The sequence below is a fragment of the Tenrec ecaudatus genome, chromosome 2, assembly GCF_050624435.1.
Source record: "Tenrec ecaudatus isolate mTenEca1 chromosome 2, mTenEca1.hap1, whole genome shotgun sequence".
NCBI classification, from domain to species: Eukaryota; Metazoa; Chordata; class Mammalia; order Afrosoricida; family Tenrecidae; genus Tenrec; species Tenrec ecaudatus.
This window is the reverse complement of record NC_134531.1, coordinates 134,301,948-134,325,516: the sequence shown is the minus strand read 5'-3', so window position 1 is coordinate 134,325,516 and position 23,569 is coordinate 134,301,948. Positions and strand designations below refer to the sequence as shown.

General features: G+C 36.4%; 1 protein-coding gene across 1 annotated transcript in view; it reads right to left on the bottom strand.

The window, feature by feature from the left end:
- Positions 1-23,569, bottom strand: part of ADAMTS19 (ADAM metallopeptidase with thrombospondin type 1 motif 19) — a 282,005-nt gene that overhangs the window by 140,597 nt on the left and 117,839 nt on the right. The window contains exon 8 of the mRNA XM_075543100.1: positions 7,808-7,913. Coding sequence (XP_075399215.1) covers positions 7,808-7,913 — 106 coding nt within the window. The remainder of the gene's footprint in view (positions 1-7,807; positions 7,914-23,569) is intronic.

The window sequence follows — 23,569 nt, the reverse complement described above, 5'->3', positions numbered from 1 at the left end:
CTTGGCTTAGCCTTATATGTCAGTTTTTTATTCCACATATTATAATGTACTAAGCAGGAAAATATTTTATTGTGTTTTATATTTGTGGATTCATAAAACTATCTTGATCAGTCAAGTTGTTACATTCCACACCCAGACTAGTTTGGATCCTCTACTGAGACTCATTTGATTCTACTCTATATAAACGTGGCTACCCATGGAATAAAAATCTGTACAAGAAATTTTATTCATTTATGATACATGTATTTAAACGCCTATGAAAAATGTGTTCAACTTTGAGTTGTGAGAATAAAACATAGGCATGAGTAATGTGATGTAGTGGCTGTGCATTGGGCTGTGAACCTCCACAGTTTGAAACCACCAGGCACTACATGGGAGATGAATTTCCAAGGCATATTGGGACAACCTTGTAGGAGTTATCACTAGTGTGAAGGAGCCTGGAGTTCATTTTTAGGTGGTAAAATACAGATTTCTGAACTGGAGATCATGACCAAGGTTAAATACATTGAATCTGCCTAACATGTGGGATCAAGTAGAAGGATAGGGTGCTAGAGACTGTGAAACTCCTGAGACACGCATTGCAACATTCTAAGCCTGTGGGACTAACATCAGAAAAAAATGAACAGATGGAATAGCTATTTCAGATAAAGAATGAATAGAATTTGGAAACCGATTATGGGAGGAACCAAAGGACAAAATAATTATAGATGTTTCAGTTGCCTCAGCTGAAGGCCTGGTCCCAACAGTGACACCAATAACAGAAAGACAGATGTCTGAAGAAGCAGGTTTATAACGTGGCCCTGCCCTCAATTCTACCAGGCACAATTTTCAGTGGGGGTAGATATGTAGATGTGATTGATTTCACATGCTTATTAATCACAGACATTTGTATTCTTGGTACTAAGAAATAGTTATATCAGTGCCCCAAATATGTATTCCCTTTAAGAAATTAATTTCGCATGTTTGTTGCCTTTGTAAACTCTCAGATCTGATGACATTCTTGAGCTACTAACTCAATGGAATAATCCTGTCTTTGTACAAAGCTGGGCAATGTGCATTAACCCTTTCTTATGGTTCAAAACAGAACAGAAAAAAATTAGGAAAAACAAGAATAACATGCATGTCTGAGAAAATTAGAAAATGTTTCATGCTTTATGATATGATTTAGAAGTAATTTACATTTTCTCTCAGTACCCAATTTTATGCTCTCAAGTCTCTATGAAGTAGTCAATGTATTCCTATATTAGGTTATTAATGAGTGAGCAACTCTATTTCTTTAATGCAGTTTCCTTTCATGGCTAGAAAATGTTCATCATCTTCTGAGTTATAACCATAAATTTATAAGTGCTCTAAAGGCAAATTATTGAACTACATAGCACACCACAATTTAAAGGCAGCAATTGTGATCCACAGGTGTGTGTAGATAGCAATATCCCAATAATCTGATATAACATATAATTGCCTGTCTCAGACTGAGAAAAACAAAAGTGAAGCCATTAGATATTAAGGGGTCAAAAATAGTGGTGTTCATTCCTTTTTAAATGCAAGATGTGAGCAATAGCTAGGTCTTTGTGACTGGTTGCATATTTACCTCAGAAAGAAGTGTGCTTCTGCTTTGTTAACTAGGTTTTCAGATGGGCATATCACAACAAACTATGGATGATAGTGAGAAGAATGGGAATTCCAAGACATTCAATGATGCCTGGCATCAGGATTGGAGAAAGCCTTATTAAAACCCTTGCACCATGCAGAAGACACAACCTTGCTTGCTGCAAGTCAAGAGAACTGGAGGTACATGCTAATTAGAAGCAGAAGATACAATGTGTTGGGAAAATCTGCCACACACACACACACAAACACAAACCCGCTTTAATGTGTCAAAGAGGAGTTGTATCACTTTAAGGACAAAGGTGTGTCTGATCCACATCGTGGTAATTTCAACTGCCTCCCATGCATGAGAAAACTGCATAAAAAATAAGAAAGCTTGGAGAAGAATGTGTGTATTTGGATTATAGAGTTGGTGAAGAATTTTTAATATGCCAGGGACTGCCAAAAGAAAAAGACACCTCTCTTTAAAAAAGTACAGCCAGAATGCTTATTAAAAAGATAATGGTGAGACTTCATATCGCATATTTTGGATATGTTATCGGGATGAACCTGTGCCTAGAGAATGACATCATACTTGATAAATTAAATAGTAGATTCTTACATTTATTTGACCCGCCTTCCCCTTTTCATAAAAAGCAAAAGGACACTCAGCACCCCCTGCAACGAAGAACTTTTGCGTTAAAGCAACGACCCAGGACCAAGTCAGACATTGTTTTACAACCCTCCTGGAAAGTTCCAGTGAGTCCACCCTCCCAACCCCAGGGAGCCACTGAAGTCGAGGATCAGTAACAATGAGGAAGTTCATCAATGAGATAATGAGATGATGCTACAAGTAGGACCAGCACAGGAAGGATTGTGAAGTGGCCGTAGAGATTCATTTGCTCTGCTGAATTAAAGCAGAATTGCATTGTAGTCTAAATTGACATTTCTTCTTAAATGATGTTAAACTCTCGGATGATTTTTTTTCATATAAGCCATATCTTTTTCATATCACCTTACATTTTTGTACCAAAGCTCAGTTCATTTTAAATAGTGACCTATAAGACCTGTAGACAGCTAGACACCCCTTCCAGAGGGGTAGTGAGGAGGAGATGGGCCATTCAGGGTTCAGTGTAGCAACAATGAAACTCAAAACCTTCCTCTAGTTCCTGAACGCTTCCTCCTCTCCCAATCATCATGACCCCAATTCTACCTTGCCTTGCGGACCTGGTTATACCAGAGGATGTACAGCGGTGCAGTGGGGATCTGGAGGCACAGGGAATCTAGGACAGATGAACCCCTCAACACCAGCTGTGGGAGTGGCGACACCAGGAGGGAAGGGCGTGTAGAAAGGGAGAACCGATCTCGGAGATCTATGTGTAACCTCCTCTCTGGGAGATGGGCAATGGGGAGGCGGGTGAGGGGAGACGCCTGGGAGTGTAAGATAAGATATAATAATTATTTATGAACTATCAAGGGACCAGGGGTGGGATAGGGGAGGGAGGGGGATGGGGGGAAAAAGGGAAACCGAGCTGATTCCAGGAACCCAAGTGGAAGGTGAATTATGAGAATGATGAGTGCAACGAATGTATAAGGGTGCTTTGCTCAATTGATGTATGTACAGATTGTGATAAGACCCTTATGAGCCCCAATAAAAAGATTTTTTAAAAAAATAAACAAATAAATAAAATAAGTAAAGATCATAGTAAAGTTATAGAGAGCATGAGAGATAGAAGTGAAGAAAAAAAATAAAAATAAAATAAAAATAAAAAAGACCTCTTTCAATCTTAAGGAAATATGACTTTGTTAAACATGTTACAAATACATTTGATTGATTATGATCTACCTTGTGAGTACATTATAGCTTTATCTGCTAATGTCGTAGTTACGTAATCTGGTGTCAATTTGGGACTGGAGAGGATTAAGAGTGAAGGGGTGGAGTCTAGTCCATCAACCAGGTCATAGCCAATGAGGACTCTGCGTGGGCATGGCCTTCCCCTGAGGATTCTGGGAACTCCTGTATTTTCCTCTTTGGAGGCAGAAGACACACTCTTTCTGCTCACTCCATGAGAGACACTCTACTGACAAGACACATGGTGCTACACCCTGGGAACTGGAGAAGCTATGTAGAGACGCCTGCCAGTGCTGAGATGCTTACAACACCACTGGCTCCACAAGAATTCCAACTCACTGGCTTGTGAACCTCCTGAACTTGGCACCATTGCATGTATTTCATAAGTCAGAAGAGGACTTTATAGATTGGTATTAGACATATGGGCTAATATGGAGTTATGGACTTGATCTGGACTGAGCTGGGATGCTTTCTCAATATTCAATTGCTCTTGTATATAAACCTCTTTCTTGTATACATATGAGCATCTGTGAATTTATTTCTCTAATCTACCAAGTCTAACACAGCTAATAATATTTAAGTTTCAGTGGTTAAATTATTCTGACCTCTCCTTAAATTCTTCTAGATTTTACATCTAGAATCATAGACAGTTCTTATTAAAAGATTACAAAATGAAAAGCACATCTAACAAAACATAAGCACTTCTAAGCAGAGAATTAGTAGTGTGTACTTTGATGTTTACGGTAGAAAAAGCATATTTTATTATAATTATTGAATAAGTCATTTCCTAGCAGTAACTGCAGATGTTGTCTTTACACACGGCATATTTCCATATTTTAGGGTGAAGATACTGAGCTGCATGGAATCATTGACCTCTTCAGGAGTTGATGACCAAAAAATCACACAGGTGATTAATCATGTCTATGTAATTAGTCTGCAAGTAAAGCTCCAGACACCAAGGTTCACATGTACTTGCTTCACACACTGAGTACAATACATATCTTTGCTTATTAAATGCTGCCTATTCCATTACATTGAAAACCTGTGCTTGTGTCCCTTGGACACGACTTTCTAATAACAATTAATATGTTAGTGGCAAATTATGACCTGAAAACAAAGTAAAATCTTTTACTTTAGTAATTTATTTTCCATAAAGATCACTTAAAATATGTACTTTATAGTGACTGCATGCATATAAGCATACATATTTTGCAAATAATTATCAAAATTGTGAATGATTGTCTAAAGTATTTTAATTCATAAACTAAACTCATCCTTCTTATATTAAGCTAATGAAGATCTCATTTGTATTATTTCAGCACTAGTCCCCACAAAAAATGCCCCTCCCAATATATTTGACTACAAGAAAAATAATCAGACCCTCATATTATAATTTAGAAAGAGATATTTTAAGACAAAGAGCTAAACAGTTAGTATAAATTTATTTCCTTATTCTTGCTGTATATTGCAGTTTATGTTTTTTAACTAATAATTGTATATGCATTCTTCAGGGATGAAAATAGTTTGCACCAGATTACTCATGATCCAAACCCTCCAAAAGAAAGCTCAGAAGCCACGCCTGGAGACCTGCTTTCAAAGGATCAGAGCCTTGAAAATCCTGTGGCTTGACCCTGCACACATGGCCCCATGAGCTGGAGATGACACATGGTAACGAACATCAACAATATATAATCACCCAAGACAGGGTAACAAAGTTATGGAAATGTTATTAAAAGATAATTCAATTTTCTGTGAAATTTTGAAGCCCCCTATTGTTTGTTTTCCCCATTGGTAATTCCCCAATGGAGAAGTTCCACGTATTTAAGATTCTTTTGTAGCAAGCAAAGATGAATTTTCTTTTGTTTTCAATTACTCATAATGTCAACACCAATATATTTTCTAAATTTCTTGATGGTAAACTTTTGATTTTTCAGCTACATGGGAAGTTATTTTGACAATTGCTAGAAATCAAATTCAAGTTAATAATCATAAGCACCACACTCATCTCACATCAGCTTAGGAACATTTCATATGTGTTTCTGAATTTATTACATTGACAAGTATAAATGAAATCATTCTGTGATTCTAAAGTTGTGGGCTGAAAAACTGTATGATTCTTTTTCTTCTTGCATTAGGAAATATATTGGAAGATGCTATAATTTGTTATTAGATTCTAGAAGATGACTTTTACCCCATAATTTAATTTTTAAAAATTAAAAGAAATGTCCCCCAAAGGAAAAAAACACACAAAAATTTGAGACTTCCTTAAGTAGCTGACATTTAATCATATCTCTAAGTAAAATTATTGAATTTTTGTGTAGATGAGATCTATAGATGCAATTATCTGATCTCTATGAAAATTCTCTGTTTGAGAGTCTCTGAATATAGGAACTTTTTTTAATGTCTCCTTTCCATCTTGTGCTATAAGCAACCCCTGGTGTGTCAAAGCAGAACGATGATCCAAAGTGTTCAGTGGATGAATTTTCAGAAGTGGGTGCGTAGCTCTATCTTCTGAAGAGCAACTGGTTGGACCTTCAATCTCTATGTTATCTGTTGAGTATGTTAACCTCTCACAGTGCCCTGGCATGTTAAAACCTGTAGCCATGGAGTTGGCACTGACTCCTGGTGCTCCCATGTCTAACAGAGAAGAAATGATCTCCACCGCTGATTTGTCAGAAGTAAACTGCCCAGCCTTTCTTGTAAGGATGCACTCAAACGCCCAACCTTGCTGTTAGCAATTCGATGATTATGCTAACCACTTGTACTCTCCATGAGTTGGGATCAGTTCATTGGAAACATTTTTTTTTAATGTGCCAAATAAAAGAGTCAAATGTGTACTCGTGATGTGAGACAAGTGTAGGATAAAAGATAAAACATTGTCTTAGAAAAATGAAATATTACTTGGGTAATTGTTTTTATCTCCAAGGAATTGAAAAAATATTTATGAATGTAAAAAAATATGGTTTATGTAAATAAAATTACTCCTGTTTGCTTTTATACAGATGCCATTATTCTCAGTGATTGTTTTACTCTCACTATCCAGGATCAAAGAAACACTATCTTCTATATCTGTGACTGATAACTCTAACTGGAAAGTAGAATTTATATTAAGTAATCCTGGTGCTATTAAATGCAATTCACAACCACCATCAGCTCCCCAGGTCAAATGCACTAAGAGGAACCTAAGGAAACAGGCGTGATGGCAACACTCTGAAAGCCCATAGGCTTTGAAAACTCTAGAAGGCACAGTCCACTTTGCAACACATGGATTGCCAGAGCCAGGAATACATGTAGCAACTGGTTATGGCCTATATGTAACCAGAGTCCTAGATAGACTTCATTGCGATAAAGCTATGCTCATTTCACAGATGAGGAAACGAAGGCTTGAGGTTATCAAAGAAATTACTGTAGACATTCACAACAGAATGTGCTGAGCTGAAAGGTTAGAGTGCAAATCCTTGCTCCACCGCTTGCTGTGTTCATACCTTTGCAGGGAAACTTAACTTTTCTATGCTTCAGTTTCCTCCCTTGGAAAATGCACTAAGCTGGGTGGTACAGGGATGAAGTGTTCCTCTGAAAACCAAAATGTCAGTCGTTTGCACCCAGCAGCTAGTCTGTAGGAGAAAATGCCTGGCAATCTGCCCCAGATGGTACAAACCCTGAGTCGGGCAGGGTTTCTGAGTCAGAATCAACTTGGATGCACACAGTGAACACAACTGTTCAAGATTGTTGTGCAAACTTACAACGCAGGTAATTCTGAGCCCGGCACACAGGAAATGCTTGCACATTTAGTGATTAGGACTCCTGGTAATAGCGTCTTTAAAATGAAACTATAGCAATTATATCTCCATATTTTTGTGAGTGTCACAACAAGCATACATGTAGAGTGCTAACAATGTTGTACTTGATAGCGGACTGCATGCAATTACATAACCGATTTAGTTCTCTTTCAAGTGCATTGCTCATAACGGTGCAAGTTAATGTCTTCACTCTGCGCCTGGAGACAACCAACATAGGTACTAATAACTTGAAATATATATAGATATATAAAAGCTTTATAACCTCATGATTACTGAGATGTTTATATCTCTCTGGAGTACCTAGTAAAATAAAACACTGGGCCTGTAATGACTGTTCTTATGAGAATTTTGATAGTCATTTAGATTTTTATCGGAGTATCAAAAATAGTTGCCATATTCAGAAAACCTTCTTTGCATGTTGGCAATCAGGCTTTCTCTACCTCTTCTTGTTTCCTCAGTTGTTAAACACTCTGATCTCCCCGACAAGATAGAAACGAGAGGCAACGAGGACAGTAACTCACGTACAAAGTTGTGTGTTGACACATCAGGGCAGACACGGTTTACTTACTTGTGACCCATTTCATGAGCAATTGTGAATGCAAGATTCAGGCCATTGTCTTCAGCAATGATGCATTTTCTATTTTCACTACACATTCCACTCAAGTAAGCAATACCTAGAAGACACAAACATCAATTACCCCATATGTTGCAATTCAAAATGCTCATGTGTGTAACAGGAATTGCTAGAAGGAATAAAAATGATAGTTTCTTTCACTCAAATGTGGCACAATTAAATGTTACCTAGACCATACTTTATGTAAATCAACCTTTAATACTGTATTCCATTTCATATCATAGAAATCATTATTCTAGTGATCCAATTTTCAAGCAAATACACAGTAGGAATATATATTAAGTACCACATCTTAGTATAATTTAAGATCAGTGAATTGTAAAAGAAAATATAAACCAAAATATCGTATGTTAAATATTTTCCAGTTTTCATGAATCACTTGGCTTCAAAGAAATACATTACATATAATAGGACATTTTCAAACTTGAAATGTATGCTAAAGTTTATAAAATTTTGAAACTTTATTTTAATGAAAACCATTATGCCATAAAAGTTATTTGTGATTGTTTTTATATATTAAAATATTTACTTTGAAATTTTATTGTTATTTTATTTAATCTGTCTTGCAGAGCATGATAATAAATTTTAAAAATTAACACCAGAATGATAATTGATTATTTTAGTTTAAATATAAGTCAAGGTGTTCATATCTGGGCCGTTTCTATTTTCATTTGAAGTTTTATGTACTATTTTAATAATTAGAACATATTCAATTCTAATGTCATTTTCTAATAATAAAAGTTGTTATGATAGTATTGAGTATTTATTGAACTCACGGTATGTCCTTGAATTTTCATATTCTTGTAATATACATGTTTTACATAAATTTACGAATAAAGCAATAACCCAAAAGACCTAATAAATACAGGTTTCCATCTAGATTTTCCTTGCATCTGACATTTATTTTGCTTTTGTAAACCTCTTAATTCAAAGTTACCTGATGAAATATCTCTGAGTTTTTTTCCTCTCTGAGGACCCCAGTGGCATACTGTCTACATGTTGGGCTGCGATCTGCTAGGTCAGCAGTTCAAAGTCACCAGCTGGGTCTGCAGGAGACAGCAAGGCTTTCTACTCCCTTGGAGAGTTACAGTCTGGGAAACTCACAGAGGTCCTTCGTTATGAGTTGACAACAACTCAATGACAGTGAGGATTTCCTCTCTCTAGGAACTTAAGTAATGGCCAGGGACAATAAAGTTTAAAAAGTTTAAAAAGGAACATACATTTCCTCACCTGTGTTTTGAAGATATAGAATATAAATGAGTAATATGAACTCAGTTGGAGGAAGTCACACTCTAGGTAACAGATAGGGAAAGTTGAACTGATGGGGGCAGGGCATTTCTCACGTACTTGACTCTGGGAGATTAGTTGAAAAAATACATAATAGTGGTTCCCAAAAAGACACGCTGAAGTACTAAACCTTGTACCTACAAATTTAACTATGTACTGAAGTACAGAATTTTCTAAAGTTAACTTGAGATCATACTAAAATCGAGAAGGTATTAATCCCAGAGGAGAGAGCGCAAGACAGACACAATCAAAGATGGGGGAGATGATTCGTGAAGCGGTTTCTACAAGACCAGGAACACTAATGATGCTGGGAGGAATCAGAGGCTAGAAAAAAGCCACAGACGAGCCCCTCTCTCAGAGCCTTCTAGGACAGCCATAGCACTGATGCCCTCATTTGTACTTCTACCTCCCAGAACTGTGAGACATACAATTTCTGTTTTTTCAAGTCACTCCTTTGTTACACTAGCTCTAGGAAACCAAGACATTTTCATGCGGAATACTAAGAAATTGATAGAAAACAGAGATACATTTCTTAAGGAAAATGTGATAAAACATGTTGCTTTAGAAGTATTACTATACAAAGAACATTCAGAAGTTGAAGTGTATATATAATCAATCCTTCAATACACATTAAAATATTTTATAACATTTTCCATCTACAGCTAGATATTAATGTATGAACATTAAGATAATAGTAATTATTCATTGAACTTCCTCAACCAGTCCTCCTCATTTTCAGCAAGCAAGATTGTGTCACCTGCATATCACAGGTTGTTAATAAACCTTCCTCCAATACTGATGCCCTGCTCTTCTGCATATGTTCTATCTTCTCTGATGTTTTGCTCAGAATATAGATTGAAAAAGTATGGTGAGAGAATACAATACTGACTCACATCTTTCTTGATTTTAAATTGCCTTGTTCTATTTGTACAAATGCCTCTTGATCCATTTACAAGTTCCACAGAAGCACAATGAAGAATGGAATCCTCATTCTCGTGTCTATCCAGAGTTTATTACTATTGATTGACAGTTAAATGCCTTGGCATAGTCTATAAAATAGAAGTAAACATCTTTCTGGTATTCTCTCTTTTTACTCATAATCCATTTGAAGTGAGCAAAGGGATATAGCCCTTGTTCCATGTAATTTGCTGACAGTCCAAGGGCACTGATGACAGGTCCTTAATTCCTTGTGGATCCAGGGAAAAGGCAATCCAGGGAAAAGGCAATCCATGTCACCCCATCTAGGGGCCAAAGGTTCATGGGTGTTGAATTGTAGGTTTTGCAAAAGAAATAAGGGTTTCCAATATGAACTGTGAGTAACGAGAGCCAACTAATTACTGGAGGTATATGCATTAATGAATGGAGAAAGATGTCATTCCAGAGAGCATCAGGAGCGTGCATCTGGTGGAGCACGAGCCCAACTAATTGATAACCAGCCCAGTAGTGACTGCTGAGACTCACTCTATTCGGATATCATTTTGGTTGTAATTCCAAAGATGAGATGTACAGGAGGGACCAAGGGATGGGAGAGATGGCAGCAGAGTGAAAAGCTAACAATATCATACTGCATACTATGCTTTAAGCGGATATGAGGCTGAAAGGAGAAGGAGAATTTAGAGAATAGCACACGATGTTCAGGAAAATGGAGTCATCAATGAATTAAAAAGAGCAGATACTACATTAGTATATGGCAAAGAAGTACTGACGATTGTGATCAGAGTAGGATTTAGGAATTGAAGATTTCAGAGGTTATAGTCCGTAACAAGCGTAGGTATTGTCAAAGGCACAGAGTAAGGTGTCGACGTCATAAACACTGTGAGGTCAAAGTACTGGACAGGTTGATTACAGTGTGGAAACTAAACTTTATCCACTCATACTGAATTCAGGCAAGTGAGGAAAGAGATCAACTTCCATAAGAGATGGAGCAAAGAATCCAGGAAATCAATCCATTATGGTGCTATTGAGGGATAAGATGGTGAAGTCTAAGAGCTTGAGACGCAAAAGAAGTTTTTCCTGTGTGGCCAGGATCGTTTTGTTTTTGTACACAACAGTGGGGAGCCAGAGGATTGTAACAAATTAGCAATTGTTTTTATCTTTCTGTACTCCAGCCTTGTGATACAGGAGAAAAGAAAGAATCAACAGTAATCTCCCCAGGGCGGGCTCTTGGTTTGTTACCACCTTATGGAAATCATGGAAATATATCTCATAATTAAAAATCATAAGGATTCATTTTAATTAATGTAAAATATAATTTGGTCAATTTAAGTTAGAATCAACTCAGTGGCTGTGAATTATTTTTGTTTTGTGTTTTTGTTTAAAATTATTAAAAGTATGTATTTTAATTTTTTCATACTACCATATATCGATGGAGAAAAAAGACTAAATGAGTATGGTAATTTGTGCCAATTGTCTTAGATTGTAGAATGGCTTAAAAATAAAAGATGACTCTCTACTCCTAGTCTCTTTTGTTTAAATATAAAGTCAGAACCTTCAACTAAATCTGATAAATTCGAAGTGTGTTTCTTCTACTTTTGGCATACTACAGAGTTTTTCTTTGAATTGAAAGCTATGGAGAGGAAGAGTGACCATGACTAATTTATATGACGTGCATTATTCTGCTTAAAAGCCCACGCTTTTCAGGTCATTTCTAGAACTCAACTGTTTCCTATTATAACAGGGAATAGGGGTTAGAAGAGGAAAGGATTTAACACAGCTTCTATTTAAAAATAGACTTAATGCAGATCCTTTTAAAAGCACTCTGTAATAGAAAGAACTCTATAATTGCAAGGCCCAAAAAATTCTTTTACTTTTCACCTAAAATTGAATCAACGTATAGAGCTGGAGGAAAGAGAATCGCTCATCCGAATACAGCACACACTATCCTACAACCGACTACGATGGGCCACAAAGTTAATAATGGCGACCTCCCAGCCCCACCAGGCCCTACAGCATGCAATTTACCATAAAGCATTAGACAAGGAAGTCAGAAGTGCTTGTGAAATCAGACGAATATGTTCTAACGAAAGTAAGACAACTGGCTCCAGGCTATTGCTTTGCTGAATTAGGGAATGGTAGAAAGAAGTAGAATCGATGCGTTTGAACCGTGCTGGTGAAGAATATGGAAAGAACCCTGGACTGCCAGAAGGACCAAAAGAGAAAAATCTGTCTCGGAAGAAGTATAGTCAGAGTTCCTTAGAGGCCAGAATGGCAAGACTTTGTCTTCTATACGCTGGACATGGTAGGGGGCGCGACACGAGTCCCTGGGGAGCACATTATGCTTGTGAAAGTAGAAGGGCAGCAGAGGGAAAGAGCAAGGCCCACAGGAAGGTTTGCCCAGAGGCTGCAACAATGGGCTCACGTACAGGAACAACGGGGCGGGCAGTGGTCCCTTCTGTTGCCCATAGGTCCCTTCTGTTGCCCTGTCGCTACGGGTCAGGCCCAACTCAACGGCACCTATAGCAATTTATATACATTCTATAGAGTGGGTGATTCTCAGCAGAGAACAATGCTATTTCATCTATTGATAAACAGTGTGTGAGGAGGCTACACTTTGCTCTTATACACTCTTATTTTAATAAGTTGAATTAAGAAATAATGCCAGTTATCACTCGAGGACTGATGTGACAAATAATTGAATATGCTGAGAAGCATCGCAAGTACAAACACGACTAGGTGCTGACAATGCCTTTATGAGTGTGAAGGCACAGAGAGTTAAAATGTGATCACCAGAGAAAAGCATAGGCATGTAATATTACAGGGGCATAGAAATAAAATGTCAGAAAGGAGTGTTTCAAAGCTTGGAGAGAGAGAGAGAGAGAGAGAGAGAGAGAGAGAGAGAGAGAGAGAGAGAGAGAGAGAGAGAGAGAGAGAGAGAGAGAGAGGTGATGCAGGGACAGGCAGTGGAAGAGTTGGAGGAAAAATCCTTGCACAAAAGATGGAGCCAATGTTTCTGATAGAAATGGTTCTCTAAATTATTTAAATGGACAAGCCATACAGTGTTCTCTTCCATCAACATTGCATGTAGCATAGCCTCAATCAGGAGTGTGTTAGTGACATAGATGAAAATCCTCAAAAAATAGACTAATTAAAATTCAACTCCATTCAGAGTCTTATGTAATAGTCAAAGGATTAAATTTGCTTGTGGAAAGTGTTCTTGGATTAGATATTAAATAATTTATCTCATTGGAAAAAAAGAATGCACATAAACACAGTAATAAAAATAAATGTGATAAAAAAGAATCACCAAATAAAAATAATTCCCCCAAAACAAATGATGTTACATAATTATTAAAAACCACTATTAAGAGAATCAATTAAAAAAAGAGAATCATTAATACTCATTGTCAGAAATATTCAGGATACTGTGTATATGTTTCTCATCATTAAGTCTTAAAGTGTTTATAAAATCAGATTTTTATGCTAAAATCACATAGAGACATTATCAAACCTCTTAATAAGTGAACTGAGATTTTTAAAAGATAAAAATAAGTAAGAATATAAAGATACAAATTTCTAAACATTTTACTAACATTTAGTATAATTCATACTCACATAATTACAAGGAGAAGGTATGCATCATTTTCAAACATGACCAAACATTTTTAAAAATTGCAAATTCAATCAAACAATAATTACCACATATATAAACTATTCCCTAATCTGATTTTATCAAATTAAACAGAACAAAAAGATAATCACTTTTCTAATCACTCTTTTCTCCTTCCTCATAAGTTGGTATTTCAAAACAAAATTCTACACAACTCATGGATCCAAGAGGAGAAATCAAAATGGAAATTCCAGGAATTGAGAAATAACTTAACCCACTCATTACATAACAAAGCAGAGAGATGCAAAGTAGAGTATTACATAACAATCCAATATTTCTGTTCCAAAGAACAGAAAGGAAAGATGATCAAATTAGAAAAAAAATGATTTTAAAGGATCAGAGAACTGTAGAAACAAAAGTATTCAGAAGTTTATAATTCTAAAATTAGGAAGTACGGTCAAAAATTACGTGAAGATCTTTAGCCATTTTATCCTGTTGGTATAAACTGAAGCTATTCAGAAGCTAGGCTTGGCACAGGAAGTTAACAGATGCAGAAGTAAAAGGATATATATATATATATATATATATATATATATATATATATATATATATATATATATATATACATTTTGATGAGCAATAAAATAAGTGGCAATTCCAGAAAATTGAGAGTATAAGGAGTGCCCCTCACAATTGTCATAATCTCAAAATATTTAGGGTTAAATATATTTTAAAGAGCTTAGCCTAAATTGCCAAATGGACTTGACAGACTCATAATTTAAAATAATGGAATTCCATCTTTAGAAAAGAGTAGGAAATCTTATATAGTTTTTACTCAAAATATAAACTAGCTTAGACAAAGCACAGTCTCTAATTAGATTAAAATCACCAGCCCTCAATACTATCCAGAAAAGGGAAGAATAAATTTTTTGGTTTTATGATAATACTATCCAATACCTCTACTGTTTTTCATACACAATGCTGAAAAAACCAAAAATACTTGGAATGATAAGTGCAGATATATATGATCTAAATACAATGGAAACTCTCAGTCAGAAGTGACCATTTTCCAGTAAGTAAACAATTATTTTAGCATAATGGGAATTGATATATTACAAAAAATAGAGTTAAAGGTGGGAAATTTGCTGAAAATAGAGAACTGTCATATATTTGAAAAATACAAAAAGAATCAAGCAGACATTCTTATTCTGAAAAACATAATATTTGAAATTAAGAAGATAATGAACAACAGCAGCAGACTGAGACATTGGAATAAAGAGAATAGATCAATGGGTAGATATATTAACTTAAAATATGCAAATACAAACAGAAATATGAAAGGGAGAAAAAAGACCAGAGGATGTACATAGGCACAGATAGCAACTGGAAACACAGGGAATCCAGGACAGATGACTCCTCCGGGACCAGTGGTAAGAGTGGCGATGCCTGGAGGGTGGAGAGAATGTGGGGTAGAAAGGGGGAACTGATTACAAGAATCTACGTATAACCTACTCCTTAGTGGAGGGACAGCAGAGAAGAAGGTGAGGGGAGACGCCGGACAGTGTAATATATGACAAAATAATAATTTATGAATGACGAAGGGTTCATGAGGTAGGGGGAGTAGGGAGGGAGGGGGAAAATGAGCAGCAGATATTAAGGGCTCAAGTAGAAGGTAAATGTTTTGAGAATGATGATGGCAACAAATGTACATATGTTCTTGACACAATGGATGTATGTATGGATTGTGATAAGAACTGTATGAGTTCCCATGAAAATGATTTAAAATAAAAGGAAGGAGCATAATATTTATATGGGACAGTCACATGTTTTACTTAGTTATAACTCGAATTCTAGAAGAACAGGAGACTAACATTATGTCAAAATTATTTGAGACCTATTGGTCAATTGGTTTCTTAAAATAAATAGATTGGAATTTGGTTATGGATTAAAAGCTTCAATATACAGATTCTAAAAAGCCTTTCAAACCCCAAGCAGGATAAACCAGAAATAAAATAAAAACACAAAGTCATATCTCCAGCTGCTGAAACCAAAATATTGTAATCTGAGAAGTACGTAGAAAAAGGAGAAACACTACTTCAAAGTAATACCAGAAAAACTGACACTAAACTTCTGATGAAAGCCTGTTAAAACTACTTTACAAGACGTGGAACTGCCTTGCAAGAAGTAGAACTACCTGAAAACAAGACACAGAACTTCACTGCAAGATCCTGAATGACATGCCATGCCTATGAGCATAAGTGACTCATTGTGAGAGAGACTAACAGCCCAGGAAGAAATGCCGAATCACTGCAGACTCGCTGAAAAGAAGTAAACCACCTACCAGGATGGCACCCATACGCTCCCCAGACACCTCTGTGGATCCCTGGTAAGACCTTGGCCGAATGCCAAATGATGTCAAAGAGCCAGCAAGACCACCTATAAGAGACTGACCTGAGAGCTAGGAACCCAGGAGGAGCCATCAGCTCCTGCTCTCTCCTACTCTACCCGGGTGAGGACACAGGTGAAGGCCACGCCTAACGGGACTTAGGGTCAGTAACTGAGAAGATGCTGAATTAATCTTGGATTATCCCTAGAGCTAATGACTTGTTTGATGTGTGTTTGAAGTGAATAAACCAAACATTCAAAACTGTCAAAGAGCGTTAAGTAATTATTGATGGAGCCACTAGTGACAACTTCACAACAAAATAAAAGAAGCTGGGCGATAACAGAGTGACATTTTTTTTAAGTTTGATGGGGAAAAATGTTTCCAACTACTCATTATCATAAAGTAAAACTTTAATGTATATGTAAATATGTATATATATATATATATACAATAAAGAAAGTTATATACAAACTAGGATTGAAGGCCTAAGCTACAAATAGTATTTTAAATATCTCTCTTCTTTAGATTGAAGGAAAAACCATCTCAGGCGAAAATACTGGATAGAAGGAAGAACATCCACAAGAGTCAGTATACGGGTAACTATAAACAAATATGAAATACACAAAACAGTCATGATCATATCTTTCAAAGTTTAAAATTTAGAGAATGAAAATACATGCTGTAGAATATGTAGGTGGCTATGGATTAGTGTGTCCCTCCCAAATAAATGTTGGACTCCTAATCCCTAGACTTACTCCAGCTCAGAAGCACAGTGTTGTGGGTATGTCAATTAGATCGTATCAAAGTAGAGGGAGTTCCTAATCTAACCACTTTTGAATTCAAAAAGACCAGACTAAGCACAACATTCGCTCACACCTGGGTGAAAAGGAGCCCACCTGCGGATCCTTTACAAGCCAAGGACCCAAAGAATGCCTAGAGCAGAACCTTACTCAAGGACGGAGTCAGCAGGGAAGAAGAGACCATGGCAATGGACAGTAGCCTTCAGAACTGTAAACAAGTGCCTATTCTTTAAAATCACCTACATGTGGCATATGTGTTACAGCAGCACTACATAACTAAGACATGCGGATTCAGTTATGTGTGGGGAACTTCATTAAATACAATTCTTCAAAAATGGTAGCAATAGCAGGAGGATACTAAAGTGATGGACTTGTTGCAGCATCAAGGAGCGTGTCACAGTGATGAGTATTATAAAATCCCAGGTAATCCCAAAAATATAGAACTAATAGTTCTAGAGGGAACATGGCATAAAAAAAACATTAGATTCCTCATTTAAAAACAAAGGCCAAGGGGGGGGAGCATAATGTAAAGTCAAACAATAGTATTTCATCTCAATCACCTGATTAAATAAAATATACAATGATTCTAAATGAGAGACTAACTTTTTTTTTTTAAATAAGCTGTTCCTGGTTCAAGTAAAAATCAAACCAAATCACTGCCATCAAGTCGATTTTGACTCACAGGGAAGGTATAAATTAGAACTTAGAGCCACCCCTTTAAGTTGCCAAGGTTGTACCTCTTCCCAAGAGCAGCACGCCTCATTATTCTCCCCAGGGCAGCTAATACGTTTGAATTGTTGCTCTTGTAGTTGGCAACACAAAGTATAACACATCAGGGCTCTGGCTTTCAAGTAATATATTTTAACTGAAAGAACATAGATTGCCCCAAAGTAAAAGAATAGGAAATACATAGCAGGCTATCATTGACTAAAGAGAACAAAGGTGATTATACAATATTACAAAATTAAATAATTCAATGAATGGAATTTAATGCCAAAGCATAATGCTATTAAGAATGACCTTTTCCATAGTCACAGTGTCTTTCTAACAAAAAGATATCACTGTATTTAGGGGAGAAAAACAAAGCCTAAATACATATACTCAAAAATAAGACTGGACATAATAAGAAGGAAAAAAGAGGCAAATCTTCTATCATAGTGAGCTACGTTAATATGACTCTTTTGGTAGTCGATAAAAAAAGAAACAGTTCACAAAAGACATTTAAAAATGTGAAAACAAAATTAGTGTGTCTGCTTTAATTGACAAAACACTGTGCCCAAGGACACATTTCCATTCGTTTCCAGTGCACATAGTACATTTATAAGCATCGAACATATGTTGTGTGTTGAAGATAGTCTTCACAAACTTCAGACAAAGGAAACCATGCCAAGAATGTTCACTGTTCACAACAGAAATAAGTTCACAATTAAAAAATGGAAAGATAACAAAAAACAATAAGAAAATTGTCTAGAAAGGGGATAATTGCACTTCCAAATAGTCTATAGGTCAAAGAATAAATCATCATGAAAATTCAGAAAGCAGAGCATGTTGAGGATGTGTGGCTAAAACTAAAAGGGTACCTCGGGAAATATAGTCTTCAATGTTTATCTTACAAACACATGCACAAACGCATGCATACCCACACAATCGATGGTAAGCTCAACAAGAAGCTGGGAAGAAAAGAGACTATCAGATAATTCATTGGTCTTATTTTTCACTTTTTTACCCCCTGGTCTTACACTTACTCTGTGTGTGTGTGTGTGTGTGTGTGTGTGTGTGTGTGTGTGTGTGTGTAATTAAAGGATCGTTTTATTGGGGACTATTACAATTCTTGTTACAATCCATATACTCCATATAATTGCATCAGGAGTGTTTGTACATGTTGCCTTCATTCTCTTCTAGACACTTTATTAAGCCCTTGGTATCAGCTCTCTTTTTCACCCTCTCCCCGCCCATAACCTCTTGATGGATTATAAATTATTATTTTCATATCTCACACTGACCACCATCTGTCTCCCTTCCCCACATTTTCTGTTGTTTTCCCCCTGTAGTGGGGTGTATGGTTAAGTGTCTACCACTGCCGTCAGTTCCTGTTTCACCCTTCTGCTCCCCTCCTGCTCCCTACCCTTCTGGTATCACTAGCCCCACTCCTGTGCCTGGATTCCGTGTGTCGTGAGCCCAATCTCTTACCTATGTATGTGCCCTAGTCTAGGCATCAGAAGACACATAACAAACAAACAAAAACACCCCTTGAAAATGAGGGGGTTGGAGCAGAGATCCAAAGCCCATCTGTAGACAATGAGGCAATCCCCCCACAGAGGGGCCACAGGGAGTGAATGAGTCAACAAGAGTGCAGTAAAGCATGGATGAAACACACAATCATTCTTTGGTTCCTGAGGCTTCCTCACCCCCTACGATCATAACCCCAGTGCTGCTTCTCAATTCACACTATTCTTATATATTTCCCCCTAAAGCAAAATAAAACATTGGGCCACTCATTTAATTTTTTTATTAAGAACTGATGTGAGTTTAATGAACTCTGAACTACCTAACAGATAGAGACCTTTTAAAATACTTTATAAATTTTTATGAAATTTTTATATGATGTCAGAAGAATGTGAATGATGTTGCAGGTAAATTGGGTGGAGAAACAGTGGAAGAAGGGGGAGCCATGAGAGGCTAGTACGTAGGGTAGGCTGAGGGAGATTACTGTGAGTGACAGGGAGGATGCCCTGGTGAAGGATTCAAAAATAGACTTCATTGTTGGTGTTTGCTTTGTTTTGTAGGATTCTTTATTGTGCAGTGGGTTACATTTTGGGTTGCAAACCCAAAAGTCCTCTTGTTCTGTTAAAGACTAATGGGGTGTAGGCTCCTGACAAGACTTACAATCTTAGAAATGCCAAGGATCAATTCTGCTCTATCCTGTGGGATCATTGTGAATCCAAATTCACGTTTGTATCATAGGGGTACTGGTTTTAAAAATGGGTGTCCATTAGTTGTTCTTTAGCTTTTGCTATCTACATTTCATCTAGACTCCACTCATGTTTCATCTCCATTAAGCAAATGGAATGGCAATCCCTTATGAAAGGATTTAAGAAGTTAAACCAGACTCCAATCCTTCTCTAGTGTGTATTCTGATGGCTCTGAATAATAATACCATCTGAAATGCCTAATTTAGATTTCAGAGGAACTATGAAGATAGAGTGCTTGTGGCACACTTGGCGAGTCATATGTGGTGGATGTCTCACAGATCTCAGTCCTATAAATCAGAAATAAAAATTGTGCTGCATAGTCTACCACTAAGCTGAAAGTTGATGTTTTCTTTATTATGTTAATTTAAAATAAAAATACTAATTTCTAGGCTTTTTAAAATTCTGTGTCTCCCTCCCTCCTTCTCTTTTTCTCTTGAACTTGTGCATCCAGAATTAAGTTTACTGATTTCATCTGCCTTAGAAATTAAACTATTATGACTTTAGAAAATAGGTAAGATAATCACAGAAAATTTTATGAAATAAGTTTAAGGAGAGAGTTGGAAATGAGTAAGTGTTCTGCTTGCATATAAATCAAGAATTTAGGCTAACATTTTTATAACATTATAATCTAATCATGTCTGAAGGCATTAAATAAGGACTATTAAAACTAAAATTACCGTGTCACTAAAAATAACTATATAAATTGCTTTTTTAGTATACTAGTAAAACAACTAATAGCAAAAAAAAAACAAAAACAACTAATAGCATGCATTTAAACCTATAGACCAAATCCTACTTTAAAACAGAATGGCACATTGTCCATCACACTTTAAAATTATGTTTACATTTCATCAGTGTCTTTTTATTTTGTTCCTTTTTGTTACATTTGTTACTTTATATCAGTGAATTATTTTTATTTTAGTAGGAAGCTTCTATTAAGTGAAGCAATACAAATAATATTTAATGTAATGTTCTCAAATCTAAATATTAAGTTATAAAGTATTTTGACGGTGTAGATTTGTAAAATGAAGTGATATATAATAAATAGACTGCTTTAAAAATATTCTCAAAAACAATTTTATACTTTCTGAAATTAGGATTAATGTTCAAAGGCTAGTTTGTGACCTATTTTCCCCATTAAATGTAAAGAAGGCATAAAGCAAAATCTAGTTTTAAGACTGGATAGTCTTGTGTTAAATACTCTGGGATCTGCATTTTAGTCTCAGATTTCACCTTTGTGACCATCTGAAAGTTAGTGCTCTATTCTAAGCCTCAGTTTCCGTACATTAAAATTGGAATAATACCTTATTTTAGGAATTGTCATGGAGCCCTGGTGGTGCTACTTGTGGGATTGCTAACTACGAGGTTGATAGTTCAACCCTAAGAGCCACTCTGCTGGAGAAGACTGAGATTGCTCCCAGAAAGATATATAGTCTCAGGAGCTCTGTATAGGGTCTGAGTCAGGATAGACTATGGCAGCGGGATTTTGGGTTTGTTGGGGATGTTAATTAATTTGAATTACATAATTTAAACATATCCTAGTCTCTCAGAAAAACATTAAACATTAAATCATTAACCATTTTATTTGTAAAGTGATGTAACAATGTCAATGAAGTCATGTAGCCACACATCTATGATACTTTTGAAACGCTTAACAAATATTATAAAAAATATTCATTAAGCATGTAAGGAACACAAATCTGATACTTTCAGATTCTTATACTCAAAATTCTTGGAAATACAAATAAGACTTTGAGGAGTTTTAATATTGAGATGATTTGTTTCTCAAGGAACTAATTAGCAATAAGAAAAACATATTATGATAAAGAATGAGTATAAACATGGAATTTTACTTGTAACATGTATATTTTTCAATAATTTAGTTGGTTTAGACCACAATTTCACATCCATATTGTGTTGACCAGCATGATTATACTATTTTCTGAGAGAAAAAAAATGCTTTGATTAAATTATTCTTTAATGGTAAGTACTATTTGGACAGCTAACTGCAAGGTTAGCAGTTTGAAATCACCAGCCGCTCTGTGGGAGAAAGATGAGACTTTCCATTCCTGTAAAGGGTTACAGGCTCAGAAAACTACAGGGAGGTTCCACCGGTCCTTCAGAGTCAGTGGGTTGGAATCGACTCAATGGCAGTGAGATTTAATGGTAAAGAGTCTTGCGAAGAGAAATAGCTTACCAACCACTTCTGATGCTAGTTCCTTAAGAATTATACGGCCAAGTACACCCCTGCAAATGTCTTGCCAAAAGAGAAATATAAAGTGTCTGACTTATGTTCGGCTCAGTGCCTAATAAGAGCAGCAGCCAGGAAATAAGATAATAAATTCAGCCTTGCTTTTATTATTAACCATGGAAAAGAGGTTATTTCCTTATCAGTAAGTTATATCAGAGGTTATTTCCTTATCAGAAACATGAGGGGTCTTCAAAAAGTTCATGAAAAATGGAACTTAAAGGTGATAATTTGCCATAACATTTTTGAAGCCACCTTGCATATCGGCTGAGCACTTGGAGTTATCAAGACATTGTGCTATGTCCTGAGGACACAGGCATGCATTGAGCAAGACCCCTGACCACAAAGAAAGTGAAGTCTAATTGAAGAGAATTGGGTGAAAGTTATGAGAAACTCCTCACTGATATGCACCAACTCCACGCGTGCCAGATCCGTGCTGACTGCTGTTCTGTTTGGTGTCGTCCATCCCCGACTGATGCGAATGAACAGCAAAGCTGTCTGCGCATGCTGCACTCACGGTGCTTGGCATGGTTGAACCCGCTGTTGCAGGCATTGTGTTAATCCACCTCACTGACCTTATTCTTGGTCACCCGCTTCCCCAGGGCCATGTCCTTCTCCGGGGACTAGAAGTCTTCCCACCTTTGCTAATATCTCATTATGTGAATGCACTGTGCATTCTTCATGTACTGTATTCCTCTAACGAAGTGCATTTAGACTCTCGACTTTGTGGCAATTAAGAATTGAGCTGTTAGAAATAATCATGAGTGGGTTTGGGGGGGATTTAAATTGTTATGTTAAAATGAGATTGATGGGATATATGGTAATTGCATAGTTGCCCTTTTACAAAATGGTTTTCTCAAGTGCCTTTTGAAATGCTGCATTCTCAACAACATATGAAAGCAGCGGTAACTCTCCATCCGCCTCAGTGCTTAATATTGTCAGCATTTTACATTTTATTCATGATAATAAATTATGGTTTTAAATTTGCATGCCTCTAATAACAAAGGCTTTTGTCCCACGGTGCATTTAGTCCTGGGCTAAAAGTACCGAAAGTTTGATGGGTGAAAGATAAGGTAGCTTGTTCGCATAAAGATTGATAAGCTTGGAAATCCTCTGCAACAGTTCTACCCTGTTCTATAGGGAAAGGGGTTTGTTTGCTTTGGGAATGACAAATGAAGCTGAACATATTTTCATGTTTGTCATCTTTAATTTTCTTTAAATCGGGAGTTATTTTGTATATTATATCGTTCCACAGTTCAAGCACGTCCAGCAATGTTATACAATTACTGTAATAGACAGTTTCCAAACAAGCTTGTTATCTTTTTACCTGAGTGGCTCTTCAAGCCTTTGGTACATTATAAGATTGAGTTGTTTGTTTTCTCTAAGCTAAAATTTTAGAGTTCTTCATGTATATATTTGTATCTCGAATATAAGAACTTATTTCTAGGTATTTGATC